Genomic DNA, 20,177 nt, shown 5'->3' with positions numbered 1-20,177 from the left:
GCACATTTAAAAGAGGACAGATGAGAGATTTAAGGTGGGATAAGAAAAAAGACAGCAGATAAGTGCCATGAGTGAAATAATGGAAACAGACAGGACAAGATACAGCCTCGCCAGTGTTTACTGGTTATCACCGAAAGAGCACTCTTCCATCTCATGCCTTTTGTTCCTAATGGTGTTTGTTACATGAGCTTCCAAAAAATTGCAAATGCACTCTGAGAGCAAATATGAAAACTTATAATAATATAATATATGTGGTTCACTGGTCAGTATCTCAGTTGTTTAGGAGAAGAAAAGTCAAAGCTCAGTTCCAAAAGGAAGTAGCTGGAACTTTACAGGACCAACAGCATGGACCAGCTCCTAGAGAGATTTAAGTATATATTTATTTCTACCACTAAAACAATGCTTCTCCTGAACCAGAATGTTTTCACACTCTTTCAAAGCTGTTTTCTGAATGTTATAAAGAGATAATCCGGAAATGTGACCTCCTGCATTATTAACCAACTTCTGTCATTTTCGCAGTTTTCATCTTTAATTAGGATGTCTGACAGATAATTGCTTCTGCCAATTGTTTGGGGAAATTGGACGACCTACTAACCCGTGATTTGTTTTCAGTAAACATGTTTTATTAAAATGGATGCAGCATTGTAAAAACTCTAGCTACACTGGTGTGGAGGAAAAAAAATGCTTAATCAATTTAAATTAATTAATTTACCTCTCTTATCAAATTAACTCTTTGTGAAAACCTCTTTGGAAAACTGATCTGATCTCTGCAAAGTGCTGCATTGGCCAAACACTTTCATGCAAGTAAGCATTCCTGGTGGATTACAGTATAACGTGAACACTGTCACACTCTGTACACTGTTGTGATGAAGTATAAAACTGTTGCCGCAGTGACAGCTTTCCAGGGTTGTGAAAACTTAACTGTGAGAATGAGAGTGTTCTGTTTTTTTGGTGTCTAATAAGCTTTTAAACATGAGTCCATTCCTCCAGCTGGACTTCCTGTGCCATAGTTCACTGTCTCACTAGCATATAAAATAACATGCCCCCACAACTGCACCTCCCTGCACAGTTTAATACAGCACGTTCCACTTCTTCATTCCACTTATTATCATCTTTATTATGCCATTTATTATTATTTATTCTGATTGCCCATATGAGAAATCACGGATTTTTTTTTTCAAGATTTATAATCATCAGCTAATTCCTGCTGGGCTTAACCAGCTGATGTCACTCCACGCTGCATTAACACATCCAGTCTGTGGCTGTCAGACAGTAGCAGTACATTAATATTATTTTTTTTCCCTAAAGTCTGAGCCATAATTAATTTCAGACTGGTGCTTTCAGACTGAATAATTCATGTAGAGCACCTTCATATGTCAGAAGGGGCGACTGGTGACTGTGAACAACCAGACATCTCTGCTCTCACTGTCATTTTAATTGTGTTCAATTGAATTCTGGCACCGCAGTAATGGCAGGAGCCCCTCAGAGCAAAACACATAACTATAAATATAAATAGAAATATCTGATATTATTACCTGACAAGGTCGCTGGGCTTCTTGAAGCTCTTGGGACAGAAACTGCAACAGTTTGCAAACTTAGGTTCTGTCTCCAGCTCCACAGCCTTGTCTTTAATCTCGCTGATCCGATCCCTCTCAGCCGCTGACTGGGCGAGAATCCGCTCCGACACCGAGGCCTCCTCGCCGGGATCCTTCGCCAGCTCGGCCGCCTGCTCCTCAGTGAAAGTGATGATTTCCAAACCCCTCCTCTTTGATAACTTTTGCTCTCCTTCCTCTTCTTCCTCCTCTTCCTCAACGTCTTGACTGTCCAGACCTATAACTGGGAAAGTAGAGGTCTGTTACTACTATTGGCTTATACTTCATGGTAGGTGGCTCAGACTGAAGCAAAGATGCATCCAAACTGAAACATTTTCAACTTGAGAAGAAATATACACTTATCTCAAAAGCAGGAAATCATTTCCACACATTCGCAACATCACTTTAAACATTATTTAACTCAAAGCTGACAAAAATTATTCTGTTCTATGTTGATCGGTTGCTTGTAAGTTCCCCTGTTCACTGTCATTCTCATATTCCTAGAAATTTTGGTAAAATGGTATCTAGACGTCCTTACTTTGATCCTCCACAGCGTGCTCCTTCTTCATATGCTTTTTAAACAGCAGGCTGGTCCTGAAGCTCTCGTCACACATGGAGCATTTGTAAGATTTGATGTGGATAATCATGTGGCGGTTCAGGCTGCCATTGGTGGTGAATGAGGCGTCGCAAACATTACACTTAAAGGGCTTCACTCCTGTTAGTGAGAGATGAGAGAGGCAGGTCTCAGGAATTTATATGGAAAGAAAAACTATTCAGAGAATTTTACAACAAGAAATTTAATTTAAGAACAACTTAAAAAAAAAAAAAAAATTATGAAACTAGAGAACTTTAAATGCCTAAAAACAGAACTTTAATATTACTTTCCATTTTTAAGTGTTTACAAAGATTTAAAAACTTACACAACTAAGACTCCTAATAACTGTATTTAAGACATTTAAACATTTCGTAAAACCTTAGTTTTGATGATAACCTTTTTTTTCCTATATAGGGTCTAAAGGCATTCACAGACTTTTAATTGCACAGGAACACAGGAATGGCTGCTTGTGAATTTCATCACATTTCAATGAAAACTTTTTAATTTGTAATTGTGATGTGAATGAAATGCAGGACCAGGCTTTGGGAGATAACGTTATCCAGTTCTTTTTAATCATAATGCACCTTTTGGAATTTGATTTTTTTTTAATATATATTCCAATTTAAACACAAAGGAATATGACATATTTAATAGTGTTCAAGACCTTTAAAGACTTTGACTGTGGGCAATCTAATTAATTTAAAAAGACACCAGAGATTTCTGAGCACCTGGAGATACTGGTGTAAAGCGAACTCACCCGTATGTGTGTTTTGGTGGGACTTCAGCACTCCCGCTGACACAAAGGCTCGACCACAGAGCTGACATCTGTATGGTTTCTCCCCAGTGTGTGAGCGCACATGCTGCTTCAGATGGCTTGACTTTTTGAAGCCTTTACTACACCAAGTGCACCTGAAGAGGGAAAAGTGTCTCAGTGGTTAATGTTAACTACTCAAAAATGCCAAAACTGATCTGATGCTCAACTACACATAATTCTTTAATGTCACATATTGTAGGAAATTTGAAGATGGACAGTTTTTTTTAATGAAAACAGAGAGGCAGTCTGTCAACTGAATATTGGAGGCTAGAAATGAACACAGGATGAATACATGTGTTTTTCACATGTATATAAGTACAGTGCGTTTCCTTCAGTTTCAAATGTGTTCACTCGTGAGCTTTAGAGGTGCTACTTACAGACACATTGTTTAACTTTTGGACAATACCAGGCTAATTGTCTCCCCCTGCTCCTTGTCTTTGTTCTAAGCTAACCAGCTGCTGGCAGTAGCTTCATATTGAGAAAACACACAAGAGAAGGCAAGAGTCAAAAATCAAACAAATTTTTTCTCCCCTCATAAGGTGAAAGACTTGAAGCTGTAAGTCAGGGCCTGAATCAGTTAGCTAACACTTATAATAACATAGCTGGTTATTTGGTGTTTTCCTGTGTAAGGGCAGCTCAGTCTTTACAGAGATGAACAGGCTCTGTGCTGCTCGGGCTGAGTGGTGAAGCTGCTGCCATGAAACCATCATCTGGATCTCACAGCTGGAGTCAGATCAAAGAAGCACACTCTATTCTGTACTTATGAGTGTTGGTACATGTATTTCTTTTCTTTCTACGCTGAACTTTCATCGGAAAAAAAGTTTCTGGAAGGTACAAACACCTCGATGTTTACCATCTATCCTCACCAGACCTGCATTAATATTAAACTGATGTCAGGGGCAGAAACATAATTTGTGAAAATATGAAAGTTTTCGCTGTTCCTTTCCAAGGTCTTGTCTTGTTAGAGTGGTACATCCTGGCTAACAGGGAAATATCCAACTACAGATGATGCAGAGGTCTGAAGGTTTTTTAAAAAAATTTTGATTCTAGTTGACTCCCCAGAAAGAATTAAAATATAATCATTAAAAAGATGTCTGTGGCTTATTTTGTTATTTGTGCACGGCTTGTTTCTACCTTTCAAGGTGCGCAATATGTTGAAAAGTTCTTGGTTGGCCTGATGTACAGATGGAGAAGTGATTACAGCACACTGAGGAGATGTCTGAGATACCTGAGCAAACGTGAATGTATCTCCAAGGCATGTCTCTAAATGGTTTGCATTATCTGGGGAAAAGTTTGAAATGAAAGATGCTGATAACAGAGGCGGGTAAAGTAATGAAAGGCAGTCACTGTGACTGCTGTAAACAATGCCTTCTATTTCTCCAGGGTCACTGTTTATGATGGTGTGTATTATTAATCTGCTTTAAGCCCGGAAAAAGATTTGTTTGGATATTATAGATCACACAAGCACAAAACCAACAGTGCAACGTGGGAAAACTAAAAGCCAGCAAACCACACAAACAAGAATAAAATTAGAGAGTTTCTAAGAGTAGTAGTCATCAGTGCATTAAAACATCAGTACATACCAGTGAGTCTCAGCATTCAGATCCTGTTTGGACCTGCTATGACACTGCACTTTATCCTGACCAATTAAAACCAAGTAACTCTTAATAGCCCTTTGAGATATAATTGACAAGCACAACAATCAGGTAAAGAGGGGGTTTGGTCAAGAGAAAAGAGAAAGAGGAGATTAACAGAAGTTCCTGTCCTGAGATGGGAAAATGCACCAGGCAGAAAACCATCCCTGTAGCACCACGGCTCATCAGGTCTGAGTGCTGCGGTGCAATCAAGCCAAAATGTTGGAATGAACAGACAGAAGCCACTCCTGAATTAGCTGGAGTTTGCCAAACTGCTCTAAAAGTACTCTGAGAGCAGATTTTCTGGTTTGATGGGGCAAAAATTGAACTCTTTGGTCTCAATCCCAAGGGCTCTGGTGCAAACCTGATTTTGCTCATCTCATGGCTAATACTGCATCTATAGTGGAGTGCGGCTGTGGCAGCATCCAGCCAGGAGGAAGCTTGATGAGGGGTGAGGATTGAGGGGGCCACAAACGGAGAGTAAACAACGTCAAAATGGGCAAAGATCCACTTTTCAGTACAACTCGAACCACTCAGCCAAGACAGCAGAGGCAGCTTTGGCAAAGTCAGTGCATGTCCTTGAATGGCCCGGCCAAATGCTGGGCTTAACTACTGAAAATTGGTCAAGCGATAACGGGATCACAGTTCACTAATGTACTCCATCTATTCTGACAGAGTTTTGAGGAGATCTGTAAAGACAAAAGGCTGAAATTGGTTTTGAGAGATTCAGGTGTGTAAACATGGAAGAGGAAGAACCAGGAGACTTAAAGTTGTAATTAGCATCACTGGTGCTTTTGCAAAGGGTTGGAATTTAAAAGGTGAATGTGCAAGTAATTTCTGAACCCCCCCCCACCCCACACACACACACACACACACACACACACTCACAATAACACAAAAGCAAACCTGTAGGCTCTCTTGGTGTTGTCCTCACTGTTGTCCTGGTAATCCTGCGTCTCAGTCAGCTGAAGCTCACTCTGACTGCTCTGCTGAAGAAGCCCATTCGTCTAGATAAACAAAGACAAATCAATATCACCTTAGTACAGACAGAAATACATACACACACAAGGTAATTATTCACAGTGGTCAGATAACTCTTTAAAGGAATAGTTTGACATTTTGTTATAAGGAAATCGATTCCACTCTTGTGTCTGTACAATATGTATGAAGCTACAGCCAGGAGCTTAGTATAAAAGCTCAGGAGTGCAACTAGGGGAAACAGCTGGCCTGGCTCTCCAGATGTTCAAAAATACGCCTGCCAGCACCTCTAAAGCTCACTAATGAACAAGTTGTATCGTTTTGTTTAATCCACACTCAGACAGAAATGTTGAAAAAGACCAGCTCATGGTTTTACATAAACTACATGTCAAAAATACTAATTTTTCTCTTAAATTCCACCGTCCTTCCAGTCTTATCAAATTAAACTACCTCCGTCTCCATAATAATAGCACTTTGGTTTGTACTTCAGATTGACCCCTCTGTGATTTGTTTCAACTGGAAATACATTACATTAAGAGAGTAGTAATGCTATGTTATGGAACCTTTTATTATCCACAGGTGCTAATAGGCACATGTTTGAGCCAGGCTAGCTGTTTCCCCTGTTAGGCTAGGCCAGCACATTGTGGTGTCAATCTCTTCATTAAACTCTAACAAGAAAACAAATGACCATACTGTATTTCCCAAAATAACTAACTCACTAGGTGTATCATGTTTAAATGTGTCCTATGTGCCCTAAAATATTTATATTGCTGTACTTGAGACTCAGTGAACAGAAATTAGAGCTAATTAAAACAAAACCAGAGCCGGTGTCCTACATAATCATTGATTAAGCCAGTCTATTAACCAAGCAAATCTTTGCATTGATTTACAAATGAATTCTATATCATTTATATCCCACTGCACTAAACTTTCATTATATTCTCAAGAAGATCAATTCTTGTGCCATCAATATGCAAATCCAGCAGCTGCTGGCTCTTAAATTTAATCTAATCTACTGTGTTAAACGGAGGTTCAAGACATAAAGAACAATCCACTGGAATGAAATCAGTATTTTTACCAAAAGTTATTCTGTGAATATATATAAAAAATGAAGATCTAAGAAGTGAAGGCCAGGTGAGCGGATGTAAAGGCGAAGCAGGCAAGGACTCACCACCTCAGCACTCGGTACGTGGAGCAGATTCGGGGGGTGATAGCTGGAGGACAGGGCCTGAGACTCCAGGGTGCTGGAATCCTGCAGCTGCTGGACGGTGGAGAACTGGGATTGATTGTAGCTCGATTCAGAGATGGTGAAGCCTGGAGGGAACCGGCAGAGAATAATCAGTCTCTGAAGTTACTGATCACATTTAACTGAACTGGATCAAATAATGCAGTTTTGTAAGTAAAGGAGGGAATTGGGATAAAAACTCTAACCGAAGGTGAACTTAAAGGTGTAGATTAACTGATGCCACAGCATTTAACAGCTGAAGCAGATCTTCAACTCAGCACATATGCAGTTGATAAATGAATGAAGCACAATTCTTTCTCTCAGCAAAAATAATAATTGCAAAACTGTGAAACCAAGGTGACTGTTTGTGTTTACCCAACTTCAGCACAGCACAGAAAAATAACAGGCAGAATCTTGGCCTGCGAGCAGGGAGGGTGACTTTTGTTCATTTTAAAACCTGAACTTTGAGCACAATCCTTCATTGCAACTGTTGACTGCTGACACTAGTTACTGACCAGCACTGGGATTATGAACTGCAGCAGAAATAAGTCCAATAATCTACAGTCCTGAATCTTTTACTGCAAAATATGTGTGTGCAAACTGTCTTAAAAAAAAACACCAGAACAGGAATGTAATGGGAACATAATGGCTGCTGAAGGGCCCATATGTCATCAGTAAATGGACAGAAACAAAAACTGACTGCTGTTTTAGTGCTACTGTACCTTCACACTGTGTGTGTAGATAACCAGCAGTGTATGAGAAAATCCTCTGCTGCTGGTATGATTATTAAAGAAGCTAATGCAGGTGCTACATTTAACAGTTGCAAGCTATTGGAGCGAGTATGAGTATCTGGATATTTATTGTTTCATCTGCTCCTTTCAAGTGCATAAAATGAAACAGTTACCTGCTTGTTGTGTTGTTGTGTACTATAACAGCACATAAAAATAAAACAAACACCTGCTTTTATTCTCAGGAAATGAAAGCTTTTAAATCTGGTTTTGGACAGTGTCTTGATTTATGCTGTCGTATGTTCGGGGTAACGGCATCACTACCAGCCACAGGAACAGGATTAGAATATAAACAAAAAGGCTGGAGGTATAAATGGATTGACACTTGATTAATTAGAGACAGTTCTGAAGGAAAGACCCAGATGGGGAGTTCAGACAATACTACAGTTTGAAGCTCGTCCCATTTGGTGTTTTTAGTGTCTAAAAGGTAGGTTGAGACATCTGCATTTATCCTGTTGCTTCTGTCAGCAGTGTAATCGTCAACAAAAGCCAGTGTGCCAAAGTCATAACAGAACTACCACTATATCTGACAGATGACATGGTGGCTTTGGCTTATGAGCAGTTCTTTCCTCCAGTTTTTTCCTGCTCACTTTCCTCTTTCCATCAGGTCCATAGAACTTTGTTCCAGAGCTCCCCCAGGGTTTGCATCTTGTGGTGAATCTAAGGCTGTGGTCACGAAGCCCTCTCTTTATCGACCAGGGAACATGTGCTGCCTACATCCTGGAGAGCATTCCTGACTTGCTGTGCTGTCATGAAGGGGTTTTTCTTCAACATGAAAATGATTTTCTGTTCATCCACAGGATTTGTCTACCAGGTCATTTGCCTTTTTATTTTTAGTTTTCCTGTGTGCATCTGGACTGTACTCAGATTTTTGCTTTGTTGGTTTATGTGTAAGATAAGGATGAGTGTCAAAAAACGTTGAGACTACAACTAAATAATAATGCTTTAGCCACGATAGCAGTACACTGGGGGCTGAAACATGATTAGATGCTCAAGAGTCCTCTTGCCCAGACAAATGAGGTCTGTACCCTTGAAAATTTGATGACACTCAAGGCCATATGGCCTCATCCCTAAAATGATGAAAGTCCAGGTCTGTTCTGGTCAGATAAAACGGAAACAGTGCCTACTGAGAGAATGGAAAAGGTAGATCTGCCTGACAGATGTTTGCTGTCAGTTTGCTATGCTGCCTGCAGCTGATGCCCAGAGTCCACTGTTCTGATAACACTGAATTCAGACTGGCAACAACAGTCACCTGGCATGATGGGAACTTGGTGAGTTAGTTGGTGGGACTACAGAAGCCACCATATGTCTGAGAGCAATACACTGGCTTAAGAGTTGCACAGTGGAGAGGGAAGAATGGAGACACTTTCTCAGATGGTACATGTAAGATTGACTGTTCCATTTGTTGTGGGAATTGTGCTGAATCATACTTTTTCATACCAACGTCACACCAACAACTGCTGTCTCGTTAGTGCAATAACAAGACAGAAAGTTTATTCCATCATTAATATTTTTGTTTGATTGATGTCTTCTTAAAGTTAAGTTAATCCAAAAAGTGTGTGAGTGTGTGTGTGTGCATTTGTACCTTGTGTTAGAGTTTGCTGGTCAAACGTGGGCTGAGGAAGTGCTGGTGTCTCAAACTGGCTCATATTCTGAGGCAAAGCGTGCTGAGTAGTCACATATGAGTCTGTCAACACAGAGAAAGAGATTATGTTGACATTTCTCCTCCTGTACTTCCTTTGTAGGCACGATAAACTACTGTCTGCACATTATCCAAATGTCATCAAATATAGATAGCTCAGGTCAAGGCTACTGAACCTGACCACAAGACGTGCATTTTAAAACTGAGGCAGTTTACTGCTTTATAAAAGCCAATGCTGTCGGGGCAATAAAAAAGTTTTTCAGAAGAAACAGTTCTGCAGAAAAGAAAGATAAGTGAAGTGACCTGTTTGTACCTACAGAAAAGAGATTGTGTGCAGTGACCGGAGACCTATCCCATATTGATTATAGTTTACACTGTAATCCACAAAGTGCTGAGGCTCCAGCAAAAGTAACATTTTAGCCATATTTAGGTGAAACTACAGTATAACCATTGTGCACTGAGGAAACAGGTTGGCAAAGCAGAAGCTGATCCTGCCATTGAGAGGTTTCTATGGCCGAGCCAGAAATGTATACTTCTACAAACTGGGCATACTGTACATCCTGGGCAGTTTTCTTAAAGAGGCAATATGTAAGTATTTCAGTTTACAACATTCAAAAATCAGCTAAGATTATCAACAAACCATCCAGAAACAGTTTTGATGTCACGTATATATTATTATTATTATTATTGTGTTGCAGAGATATTGACTGAAGTTTGTAAGCTAACCCTCAGTGCAACGTGAGAAGATGAAGAAGTAGTAACTGTGAGTGGGCTATAAACCTGTGCTGTAGCTGTCTTCTCTGTGTGACAGTCCTCCACTCTTTCCTCAAGCTCAGCTACTGATGCTGCTCCCTCGAGTTCCTCAACCTTTCGTGGCTCTTCCTCTACTCCTGTCATCACTACATCATCCCTGTCTCTCTCACTGGGTGTGAAATCGCCATCACCAGTCTAACAATAACCGAAGAAAACAACCTACCAGTTACATAATCAGACTGCAGGGTAAAGTTTATTCCCCAGTCCATGCACGTTTAGCAACATGTCAACAACCACCCTATGCTAAGGTTAGATTAATCCAAGCTAACATTAGCTCAATATGAGGCTGAGGGTTGAAACTTGGTTGTGATTAGTCACTGAGCCCAGTTGTAGACCTCACATACAGCACGCTTTCATGGACACCCCGAATGATAGGTACACAGCAAGGGCCAGTAAAAACCACTGGCACACTGATATGGTGGCCCACCGGGATGTGGGGATGTGTCATGGTTTGCCCAGTGGCCATTCCAAATATGGCTTGGGGAAGGGAGGGGGTGGAGATATCAAAGAGTGTGTTTTCTTGTTTCTTATGATTGGGGTGGACCCTGCCCCCCCCCTCCGCACTTTCTGGTAAAATTCTGCCCTATATTATTTTTGTATGAATTCAACATTTGCAGATGTTCTTGCAAATTGCTCCTTTAATGTGAATGATGAAAAATTAAGTTCTCAATTTTGAATTTTTTCACACGAAAGTGTTAAACAATGCTTCAAAACCTGTTCCTACCTTCTCCTTGTACCAGTGGCTGATCACTCAGGGGTGCCTCCAGTGTCACTTGTTGACCTCCATTCACAACCTGTGTCTGGCCCAGGCCCAGCATGCTTTGCTGCTCAGCTGAGGTGGCAGGGGGTTGTTGGAGGGAGTCGCCCTCTATTTCCACCTGCATATCATGGGCCACTGTTCCTGCCCCCAGTGGGTCTTCTGTTGACTGAGGCTGCATCTGCTGAGCCAGTTCATACCTGGTTTGGTGGAACAAAAAAGACAGAACCTTAGATTTAAAATACAGATGATAATGATGCATTTTTATTGTATTACTATATTTTTACAAAGACTTTCTGGTTCATATTCAACTTCCTTGTCCTGTCTAGTGCTTCTAAATATATTGTAAGAAGTGTGCAACAAGAACACACAGCCACAAACAAACACTGTCAAAGCCCAAACCTGTGTGTCTTCATGTGCTTCCTGCAGTTAGGAGATGACTTGAAGGTCTTCTGGCAATAGGGGCACATGTAAGGTCGTAGGTCACTGTGGGTGGTCATGTGGCGTCGCAGGCTGCCGCTTGTGGTGAACGTCGTGTCGCATATCAGGCACTTGTACGCCTTTAGGCCTGAGTGTGTCCTGATGTGAGCTTTGAGCACTCCAGAGGAGGCAAAACCCCGACTGCACTGCACACACTTGTAGGGCCGCTCTCCTGTATGAGACCTGTGGTGAATTAAGGACAGTAGTTAGATATAAAACTGTGGTGTCCGTATTTAGCTGTAAGGGGGACACAAAGTACACAGCAGTAGGACATTAGTGAAAAAATGTTTAAAATGAATTTGTTGAAGGCTGGTGCTGTTATTTTTAATTTAAGTGATTGCATCTTTTTCTAACAATCGAAAATGTGATCATATTTATTATAAAACCTAAAATATTCCTGAGAATAAACACAACAAACAGAAAATTTTGTTACTGCTTCAGGACAGTGCATGCATGGTTTGGTGTGAGCTGTCACGACAATTTATGACTTGGCCAACTCAAATCAAACTCCCTGGTGCTTTTTAGGTGTTGCTATTCCAGGTTCATCAGTGAATTAAAGGGAACTGTCAGTAGTGGCAGATGTGGATCCTGTATTTGAGATACGAGCCATTAATCTAAATCTGCCAACAAAGGGGAAGAATGGAGAGGCGCTGACCGTCCAAAGGCGCTGCGAGGATGACAGCACCATTATTTAGATTAACCTCTCAATATTGAAATGAAGGCAAATGCTGGAAGTCTGTCATAAGGCAAATGCTCGAGAGTTGAACCGAGATACATAGATTAGAGCAAGACAGTGACTGAGCTACTTATCATTCTTTGTGCTGCTGTTTCAATGTTGCTATTTAATGCATGGCTGACAGGGGCACTTTAAAGTTAGTTTAACAAAGTCCTTCTACTGTTCATCTGTGCAAGGTATTAAAACAAGCCAGTGATGTAAAGGGACGTGTCTCTAAAGGTCCTTTAAATACAGTTTTAATTTTGCATTAATGGGGATAAGAGTATGTTAATTACTGGGTTGTTTTGAGGATTCTTGTTTAATGGGAACTGGGAGTCTTCTTCTCTGACAAATGCTGAATAGAACCCAATTACCTTTCCTCTATCCACCTGCTAACTACTATATACTTTCCCTTCACCCTCTCCTGTCTCTCCCTCTCTGCACCTTTATCTCCTGGGTGTCAATGAGCATAAGTCTTAAGCTAAAGTAAACGTACCGAACTGAACACTATTCTCTGCAGCTGTCTGACACGAGGCTAAGATTATAACAACCATTTAGAACAGATTTCGGAGATTTGCTGCTCTGCCCTCTCGAAGACCCCCTCAATCTCCCAGCTGTAGGGGTCAATCCATTTTCTGTAAAATGGTAAAAGGTAAACTTTCTTCCTCTTGGGCAAAGCTTCAAATGGAAATTTTGGCCTGAGAGTGGTAGAAAGGCATCACCACAATCAGCAGGATTCCAGGCCCCGTCCTTGGTCACTTTTTGTTCTCCTTTCGTATAAATGCTTCCACTATGTCACATTATCCACAGATACATTATATACCAATATTATGCAGAAAAAGACAACATCTGCCAAGTGCTATTTTGCCTCTCAGAAGTAAAGTGCTGGATGTTGACAGCCTTTCTCAAACTAAATGAAAATAAATCCTCTTCATCTTACTTTACTGATGGGTATTTTATTCAATTATTTCATTTTGATGTTAATACTAATTCTATATATATGAGTGGTAACTGTGGCCTGATGGTGAAATAAATTTAAGAGGTTTTGAGTAGAGTTAAACTAGATGTATTGGTGCTCAAAAATCACACTACTTTAAATTATGCCAAATGCAGAATTACAAAGCAGCCTTACCTGACATGCTGTTTCAGATGACTTGATTTCTTATAGGCCTTACTACAGAACTGGCATTTATAAGGCCGATCATTGCCCACCACCTCCAGGTACTGTTGGAAAGCCAGGCGGGGGTTCTGGGATGGGATGAGGCCTGTTAAGAAACACATGAACAAGCAACATTTGGACTTGTGAGAACAGACAGCTCATTTTGTGCAGAAACACACAGCACACTTGAAGAGACATAAGCAAGAAAGTCAGCGAACAATGGATTTGACTCCATCCCAAGGACATCAGAAAAAGCGTGTGTATGTCTATTATCGGGAAAAAAGCCACCCTGTGTGTATAAACATGTGCCAACACACGCTCTTACCAAAGTCAGTGATAAGGATGGGTTCCTGCAGGGGGATATCAGGCAGAGGTAGATTACTCTTCGACACTTTGGCTTTGTTGGTCTTTCGTGGAAATTTGTGCTTCTTTTGCTGCAGGCTTTTGAAGTGCGAAGCAATGTGTGTCTTTCTGTGGCCTGATGTACGAAAGATCTTGTCACAGTGAGGGCAGGGGAAAGGACGTACACCTAGGAAAAATGGGGAAAAACAGCACTTTTGGAGAATTAGTATTTAGAGAATTAGACTGATTCTCAAGATTCCAAAATTAAGCCCTAAAACATATGAGAATTACTAGAGTTACTATCCCTAAGCCAATCTAAACAGATAATATGAAAGTCACACATAAACCAAAAATGTAAGCTCTTATAATTTTATTTAATTTTTGGCTACAAAAGGTTACAAAGCCTTTTAGTTAGCAGGAGACAATATATATTTCTAAGGAACCAAATAACAGCACAAGGAAAAGTGACAAAGATATGAAACTGTATCAGCACAAAGCTCCTTCGTAATAAATACAGCTGACAACATATTTTTCAAAAGCCTTCGATTGGGGCTAACACATAATCAGAGCTAGCATGAACACCTAACATAGACAGTGCTATTACATAGCAATTAGAGGGGACAAAAACTAATGCAAAGATGCACATAATAATCAAACTGTTACAGTTACTCTAATGCTGACATTTCATGTCCAGGGGGAGATTCTTTAAGGTACTCTCTCTAAGAAGGAGCAAATACAGAATGATTGCAAACACATGAATGCAAAGGAAGCTTCTAGTTGAAGCAGCACCAATATATTTACACAGGTCCAGCTTTTGTAACTAGCTGTATAATTTATCATAACATTTAGCTGAATACTAAATGATAGAGGCTGCCAGGAAAATGAAAACATTATGCTGAAAGCTCATTTATGTCTCATTTAACTTATGCAAATACTGATTATGCTGGCGTAACAGGTGTACGATGTGACATGAGGAATAAGTCGGTAAAGTGAAAGAAGTGCACTGAAATGTTCATTTTATTTTGGCTTTAAGTGTAACCCTTTCATGAAGTGGACCTGCTTCTCACCTGTATGCAGTCGCATGTGTACCTTCATGCTGCCAGAAGTGGAGAAGCACTTCAGACAGCACTGACACTCAAAGGCCTTGATGCCCGAGTGCGTTTTCATATGTGCTGTGAGGGTGCTCTTCACAGCAAAAGCTCTGAAGCACTGTTTGCACTTGAAAGGCTTCTCGTGGGTGTGGATGCGGATGTGGCGAACAAGGTCGCTTGGTTTCTTGAACTCCTTGGAGCAGTACGGGCAGCCATGCCAGCGAACACCATTCTCTTCCCTGATGGAGCCTGGAAAAGAAAAGTAAAATGAAGCAGCTGTCCCATTGTTTTTGTGTCAGCGGAATCAAAGCTGTTTTCATTTGTCTACCTTTTTTTAAAAAAACGGGGGAAAAAAATTGTTAATTTGTTTATTTAATTTGAACAGAAGTCAGTGAACAAAAGGCAGTAATTTATGATCATATGAATGCAGATAAGACAGGCAAATCTGTTTAATGTATTTTCAAGCTGCAAATGTTTAGTATATTTAGTTAGTATATTACAGAACTCATTAATCAGCTTCATGAATTATAATTGGACATTTTTTTGCTGATCCACTAATGGATTTACTGAGTAATCATTTCTGCTGCAGGGTTTAAATTGAAGGATTTTTACAAACAGAAAACTAAAATTCATCAGCACTTTCACTAAAATGCACCATCAACCCTGCTGAACTTCAAGAAAAACTCATAAGGAGTCGAAAACTCAATGAAATTTACCCCCTACCTGGCATTTGTACAGGTTTCTTGAAAATGCTCCTTTTCTTCTCCCGGGCTGGTTTGTCTGGACCTTGTACTTTCTTGCTTTCCACAGCAGCTCCCTCAGTGGTCTGGTTCTGTGATTCTCTGGATGTGGTGTCACCCTGTGGCTGGACCACACTCAGCCCACTGTTCTCCAGAGCTTGCTGCAAAGATACAGAATTGACACAGAACAGAAATCTACTCACAGGCCACACCACAGATTAAAAATGCCTTGGTGTACAATAATCTACAGGTATGGAAATACCAATCAAATCATTCAACATAAAATCAGAATAATAATAATGATGATAAAAATGTCAAAATTAATCATGTAAGAAACTATTATTATTATTATTCTTAGTAGTAGTGGTAGTAGTAGTAGTAGAAGTAATGTCAATATTAGTATAGATCGAACATTTTGCGGTATGGCGTATAATAATATTGACATAAAAATTGGTCATAAAAATGAAACCAGGGTCTGAAACCAAAGCTCAGAGATAATCACACCCTATAAAGGTATACCTCCATAAAGCTTCCAGCTGAAAATTCATTGTTATACTGTCTCTTTTCTCTTGGATGGATCCATCACTGTGAAAAATCCTGCTATTCAGTCACCAAAAAAATGCAGCTTGACAGACTGTATCATTTGGTTTCAAACAAACATAATTTCAGGGACATTTTCGTGAGTTTATGGAAAACATTTTTTTTTCTTTTCATCTCTATCTCTGTGTGCCAATATAATCCCACTGCGGGTCGCCATCTCCATCATTTTCGTATAAATGCTTCCACTGACTTTTTGAGCTCTAAAGTGAGAGTTGCTGGTGTGTGTGTGGATCCATACATATGTGTTTGTGTGCTCTTGTGTGCCAAATTGCTAGCGACCCACACAGACAGAAAGACAAGGTGGATTGTCCAAATGAGGGGCTTTTGTCCATCCACAATTGTTCAAGAGAGGATGTCACATTCAGAGACTGGAGCTGAAGTGGTGCACTCCTAGTCTGTCTGAACATCCCTCACTCACCTGCAAGATGTCCTGGTTGATGGCAGTTTCCATGGCAATAGCTGGCTCTGGAGCTTGGGGCTGGGCTGTCTCCCCGCTGACCTGTTCAGACAGTTCTAAAAGTTGCTGGATGACATCTGTCACCCCCTCGCCACCCTCTGACCCTCCTGGACCCTGACCTGTCGTCTCCGCCTCCTATGGGAGAAGAAGGCGGGGGAATGGAAGGAGAAAGAGGGAAGAAAGAAGACAAGGACCAATGGGACAAAAGGCCAGGGCAGGTTATCATCCGAAAGATGACTAATTTTTAGTAGGGGCTCTGCAGAGCATAAAATTAGCAAAGGATTGGGTGTCACCTAATAAAATGTTAATTAGTGTCTGCCATTGTCTGAATCATCAACCCTTTGATATATCATGCATCATTCCAACAAAGACAATAATTTAGGTGCAGCGAGTGGCTATGTCTACATATGCAGTGTAAGCTGTTTTGGTGTGCATACATGCACTGAGCACTTCATTAGGAACACCTAACGAGCACTGGGTAGGGCTTTCCTTTGTTCTCATTGTGGCATGGATTCCACAAGATGTTGGATATTTTCATCTGAGATTCTACTCCATGTTGACATGACTGAATTACGTAATGTCTGCATATCATCAGCTCAACATTCATGCAGCCAATTTCCTGTTCTACCACATCCCAAAGTGTTCTACTGTATTCAGATCTGGCGACAGGGGAGAGGTTCACTTGCACTTATTGTCATGTTTGTGAAACCAGTTTGAGACGACTTTGTGACATGCTTCATTATCATGTCTGAAGTAGCCATTAGAAGATGGTAAACTGTGACCATAAAGGGATGAACATGGTCAGCAATAATACTTAGATAGGCTACTGCATTGGTGCTTTTAAGGCCCAACGTGAGCCAAGAAAATATTCCCCACACTATTACACTACCACCACCAGCTGGGACTGTTGACATAAGGCAGGTTGGGTTTGTAGATTCATGCTGTTGATGCCAAATTCTGACTCTAACATCTGCAGCCTCTGCAAAAATCCAGATTCATCAGATCAGGCTATGTTTTCTACTCGTCAGCTGTCCAGTTTCCATGAGATTTCTGTCGTCTGCCTGATTTTATGCATTGATCTGCTGCCACATGATTGGCTTATTGGATAAGGTCATGAAAAGGCAGCATTTAAACATCACTCAACTGCAAATAATAATTTGTAATAAATTACCTAATAATTACCAAATAATGCTGATGCAATATTACCACTGTTGACGAGGGAGCATCACCATCACTGACAAGACCGGCAGGCTGCATTTTAGACTCTGTGCCAGGCCAAACTTGGCAAAAGATCTGTTTGATTTTATGGCAGGAGGAGAACTGTTTAACAGCATAAATCTGGAGGAGAGTGCGGCTCTTTCAGTGTGAATGAAGCCGAAGCTTGTTGAGTTTTTGGCAATTGGGGCATGGTGAAATGCCAATGGGAAAAAATAACTAGCCTTGTTAACTACCAGTAAAGACAAAAATAAAACCTGTTCTTTCTAAGCAAGCAAAAAAGAAGCAATATGTTGGTGGGAAAATAAAAGCCTGAATTTTGACAAACACCAGCACTGATAATATCATGAGTGTGAGATAAAAGCTACCATCTAGACTTGTCTGAAGTAACTAAAGCAATGAATCAATTATTTGGCAATTATATGTCATTTGCTTTTTTCTGCTGCTGGCATATCATATACCCTTGTTACCTCGTTTCTCTGTGCCTGTCATTTTCATTAAAAAGAAAATTAAAAGTAATTAGCTCATTCTCAGAGTGACAGCGACTTACTTCTTGGCACAGGAAAAAGAAATGATAATTGCAAAATGAGACTGTAAAATTGTTTGACTTTAAGCAGACATTAAAAATTAACTAAACTAAGTAAAATCTATGCCAAAGTAATCGTTTTAATATGGGAGTTAGCCACTAACATTCACATTGAGACGCCCTAGAATCTTAATCTCTCTCTCTCTGTGTGATTGAAAACACAGCCACTGACTTTAGTACTAACATAAATCATAACTAACTGTGTGGCAAGAACTCTAGTACATCTCATTAACCTTATCCAGCAGGACCAAGAGACTGAATATACTACGGTATATTCTAAGTAAATAATGGAGTGAGATGGGTGACAAACCTTTTGCTTATGTTTTCTACATGCTGCTCTCTTACCGGAGTGCTGGAGGGGACCTCAATCACAGAGATGTGCATCTTGCTGATGTGGGCGTTCAGACTGCCCAGCTTCTTAAATACACAGCTGCAGTCCATGCATGGGAACAGTGGTACCCCTTTAGTCTGTAAGAGAACATAACAAAAAAAAAACACACAAACAAGACATCATCCCTGGCTGCTATACACTTGTTTTTCTGCTCCAGCTCCCCTCCAAAGACTTATTCTAGTCACGGATCTTCACAAAAATATTGTGTTTCTGAAAGAAATGTATTAAGATGTTATCTCCAACTGTCACAGCCCTAAATAAAATGAGGTCTGAGTGTTCAGCTGTTAATTTATCTGGACAGGAATGCAGACATACCCAATTTAGTTGGCAGAACTCAGCTGATGTTTCTTTTTTTATCCCATTAAAGATTTTAAATTATCATGAAAAATATTATTTAAAAGCCCTGCTAGATTATAGTCTGCTTACCTGCAATTAAAACCAGATAAGGGATCTCCATTCCATTCAGTGAATGTGTTTAAGATTATCATATATCAACCTTAAGGACATAAAGATACTACATTTGTCTTCAGAGGTCAGAAAAAGTCTCAAGGTCGTACATAATGGGTCTGATGTTGGGTGATCAGTAGTGCTTGAGAGCCTGGGGGAAGAAAATGTGCCCAGAGCAGGCACAAGGGCATTTGTTTGGGTTCGGCAGATTTTTGAAGTTTTAACGCCCTCCTAGAAATTCTACAAATTGAGCATGAGTAAGATGCTGAAAAATAGTTTGATAATTGAAGCCCTGAAAAGACCATCCACAACTAAATGACAGTAAGTGTTGGATGGAAAACAAAGTTTTGAGTGATGTTAAAAAAAATTGTCAAAAAGTTTTTAGAAATGTGACAGCAGTAAAAAACAAATAAATAAAATAAAATATAATAAAAAAAATCTGTAAGGACAAATGGGGCTGTTGAGTGTGCCAACAAAAAAAAGGCGTATGAGGGAAGTTGACTGCTTTTCAATGAGAGACAGACCACAGGTGAAGTGGTGAAGTGGAGGATCAGAGTCAATGAACAGGGATTGTTTACAGGAAGTGGAGAGAGTCTGAAGATGGCTGAACAATTTGGAGTATGTGTATGTGCGAGTGTGAGGGCATATGAAAGAGCTCCAGTATGGTGTTCCCAGCACCATGATGATGGTTATGTGGCAGCTGGGTTAAGCATGAGTGAGCAGGACTGTAGAACATATGGGAAAAGATGGATGTGCACAGGAGGAGTGTCATTTCTCAGCGGGCCTAGAAGTATGTTTTCACTGTAGTGTTAATCACGATGTGAGAGCCAAGAACTGAGAAAGAAGACAAAGAGGTAGGAAAGATTTCATATGAGGAGGCAGTGAAGAGAGCGAAGGTAGAGATGGAAACAACGTTGGTCTACGGAGAAAGAAGAGGCAGGAGAGGATAGAATTCATGAGCATAGATAGGCAGAAGACTTTTGGAGGTCGTGGTGATATCATTAATTGTGTGAGAGAGGTTGAAACATATTTAGTGGTTGATGCAGTGAGTGAGATTTGGGGATAAGGGATATTAAAAAAGGGCGACATTCATTATTTTTTTCAGGAAATTAAAGG

At 40.3% G+C, this 20,177-nt stretch overlaps 1 protein-coding gene across 3 annotated transcripts in view; it reads right to left on the bottom strand.

The window, feature by feature from the left end:
• LOC121186029 (zinc finger protein 236-like) overlaps positions 1–20,177 on the bottom strand; it is a 52,805-nt gene that overhangs the window by 20,254 nt on the left and 12,374 nt on the right. For all 3 annotated transcript variants that reach the window (XM_041044610.1, XM_041044612.1, XM_041044611.1), the window contains exons 7-20: positions 18,569–18,691; positions 16,384–16,557; positions 15,349–15,526; positions 14,602–14,874; positions 13,518–13,721; positions 13,166–13,298; positions 11,241–11,501; positions 10,806–11,038; positions 9,212–9,313; positions 6,785–6,927; positions 5,542–5,642; positions 2,945–3,096; positions 2,131–2,307; positions 1,536–1,836 (exon numbers count right to left, since the gene is read on the bottom strand). In XM_041044610.1, coding sequence (XP_040900544.1) covers positions 1,536–1,836; positions 2,131–2,307; positions 2,945–3,096; positions 5,542–5,642; positions 6,785–6,927; positions 9,212–9,313; positions 10,806–11,038; positions 11,241–11,501; positions 13,166–13,298; positions 13,518–13,721; positions 14,602–14,874; positions 15,349–15,526; positions 16,384–16,557; positions 18,569–18,691 — 2,555 coding nt within the window. The remainder of the gene's footprint in view (positions 1–1,535; positions 1,837–2,130; positions 2,308–2,944; positions 3,097–5,541; positions 5,643–6,784; positions 6,928–9,211; positions 9,314–10,805; positions 11,039–11,240; positions 11,502–13,165; positions 13,299–13,517; positions 13,722–14,601; positions 14,875–15,348; positions 15,527–16,383; positions 16,558–18,568; positions 18,692–20,177) is intronic.

This window comes from Toxotes jaculatrix, chromosome 8, assembly GCF_017976425.1.
Source record: "Toxotes jaculatrix isolate fToxJac2 chromosome 8, fToxJac2.pri, whole genome shotgun sequence".
NCBI classification, from domain to species: Eukaryota; Metazoa; Chordata; class Actinopteri; family Toxotidae; genus Toxotes; species Toxotes jaculatrix.
This window is presented reverse-complemented; position numbering and strand designations above follow the sequence as displayed.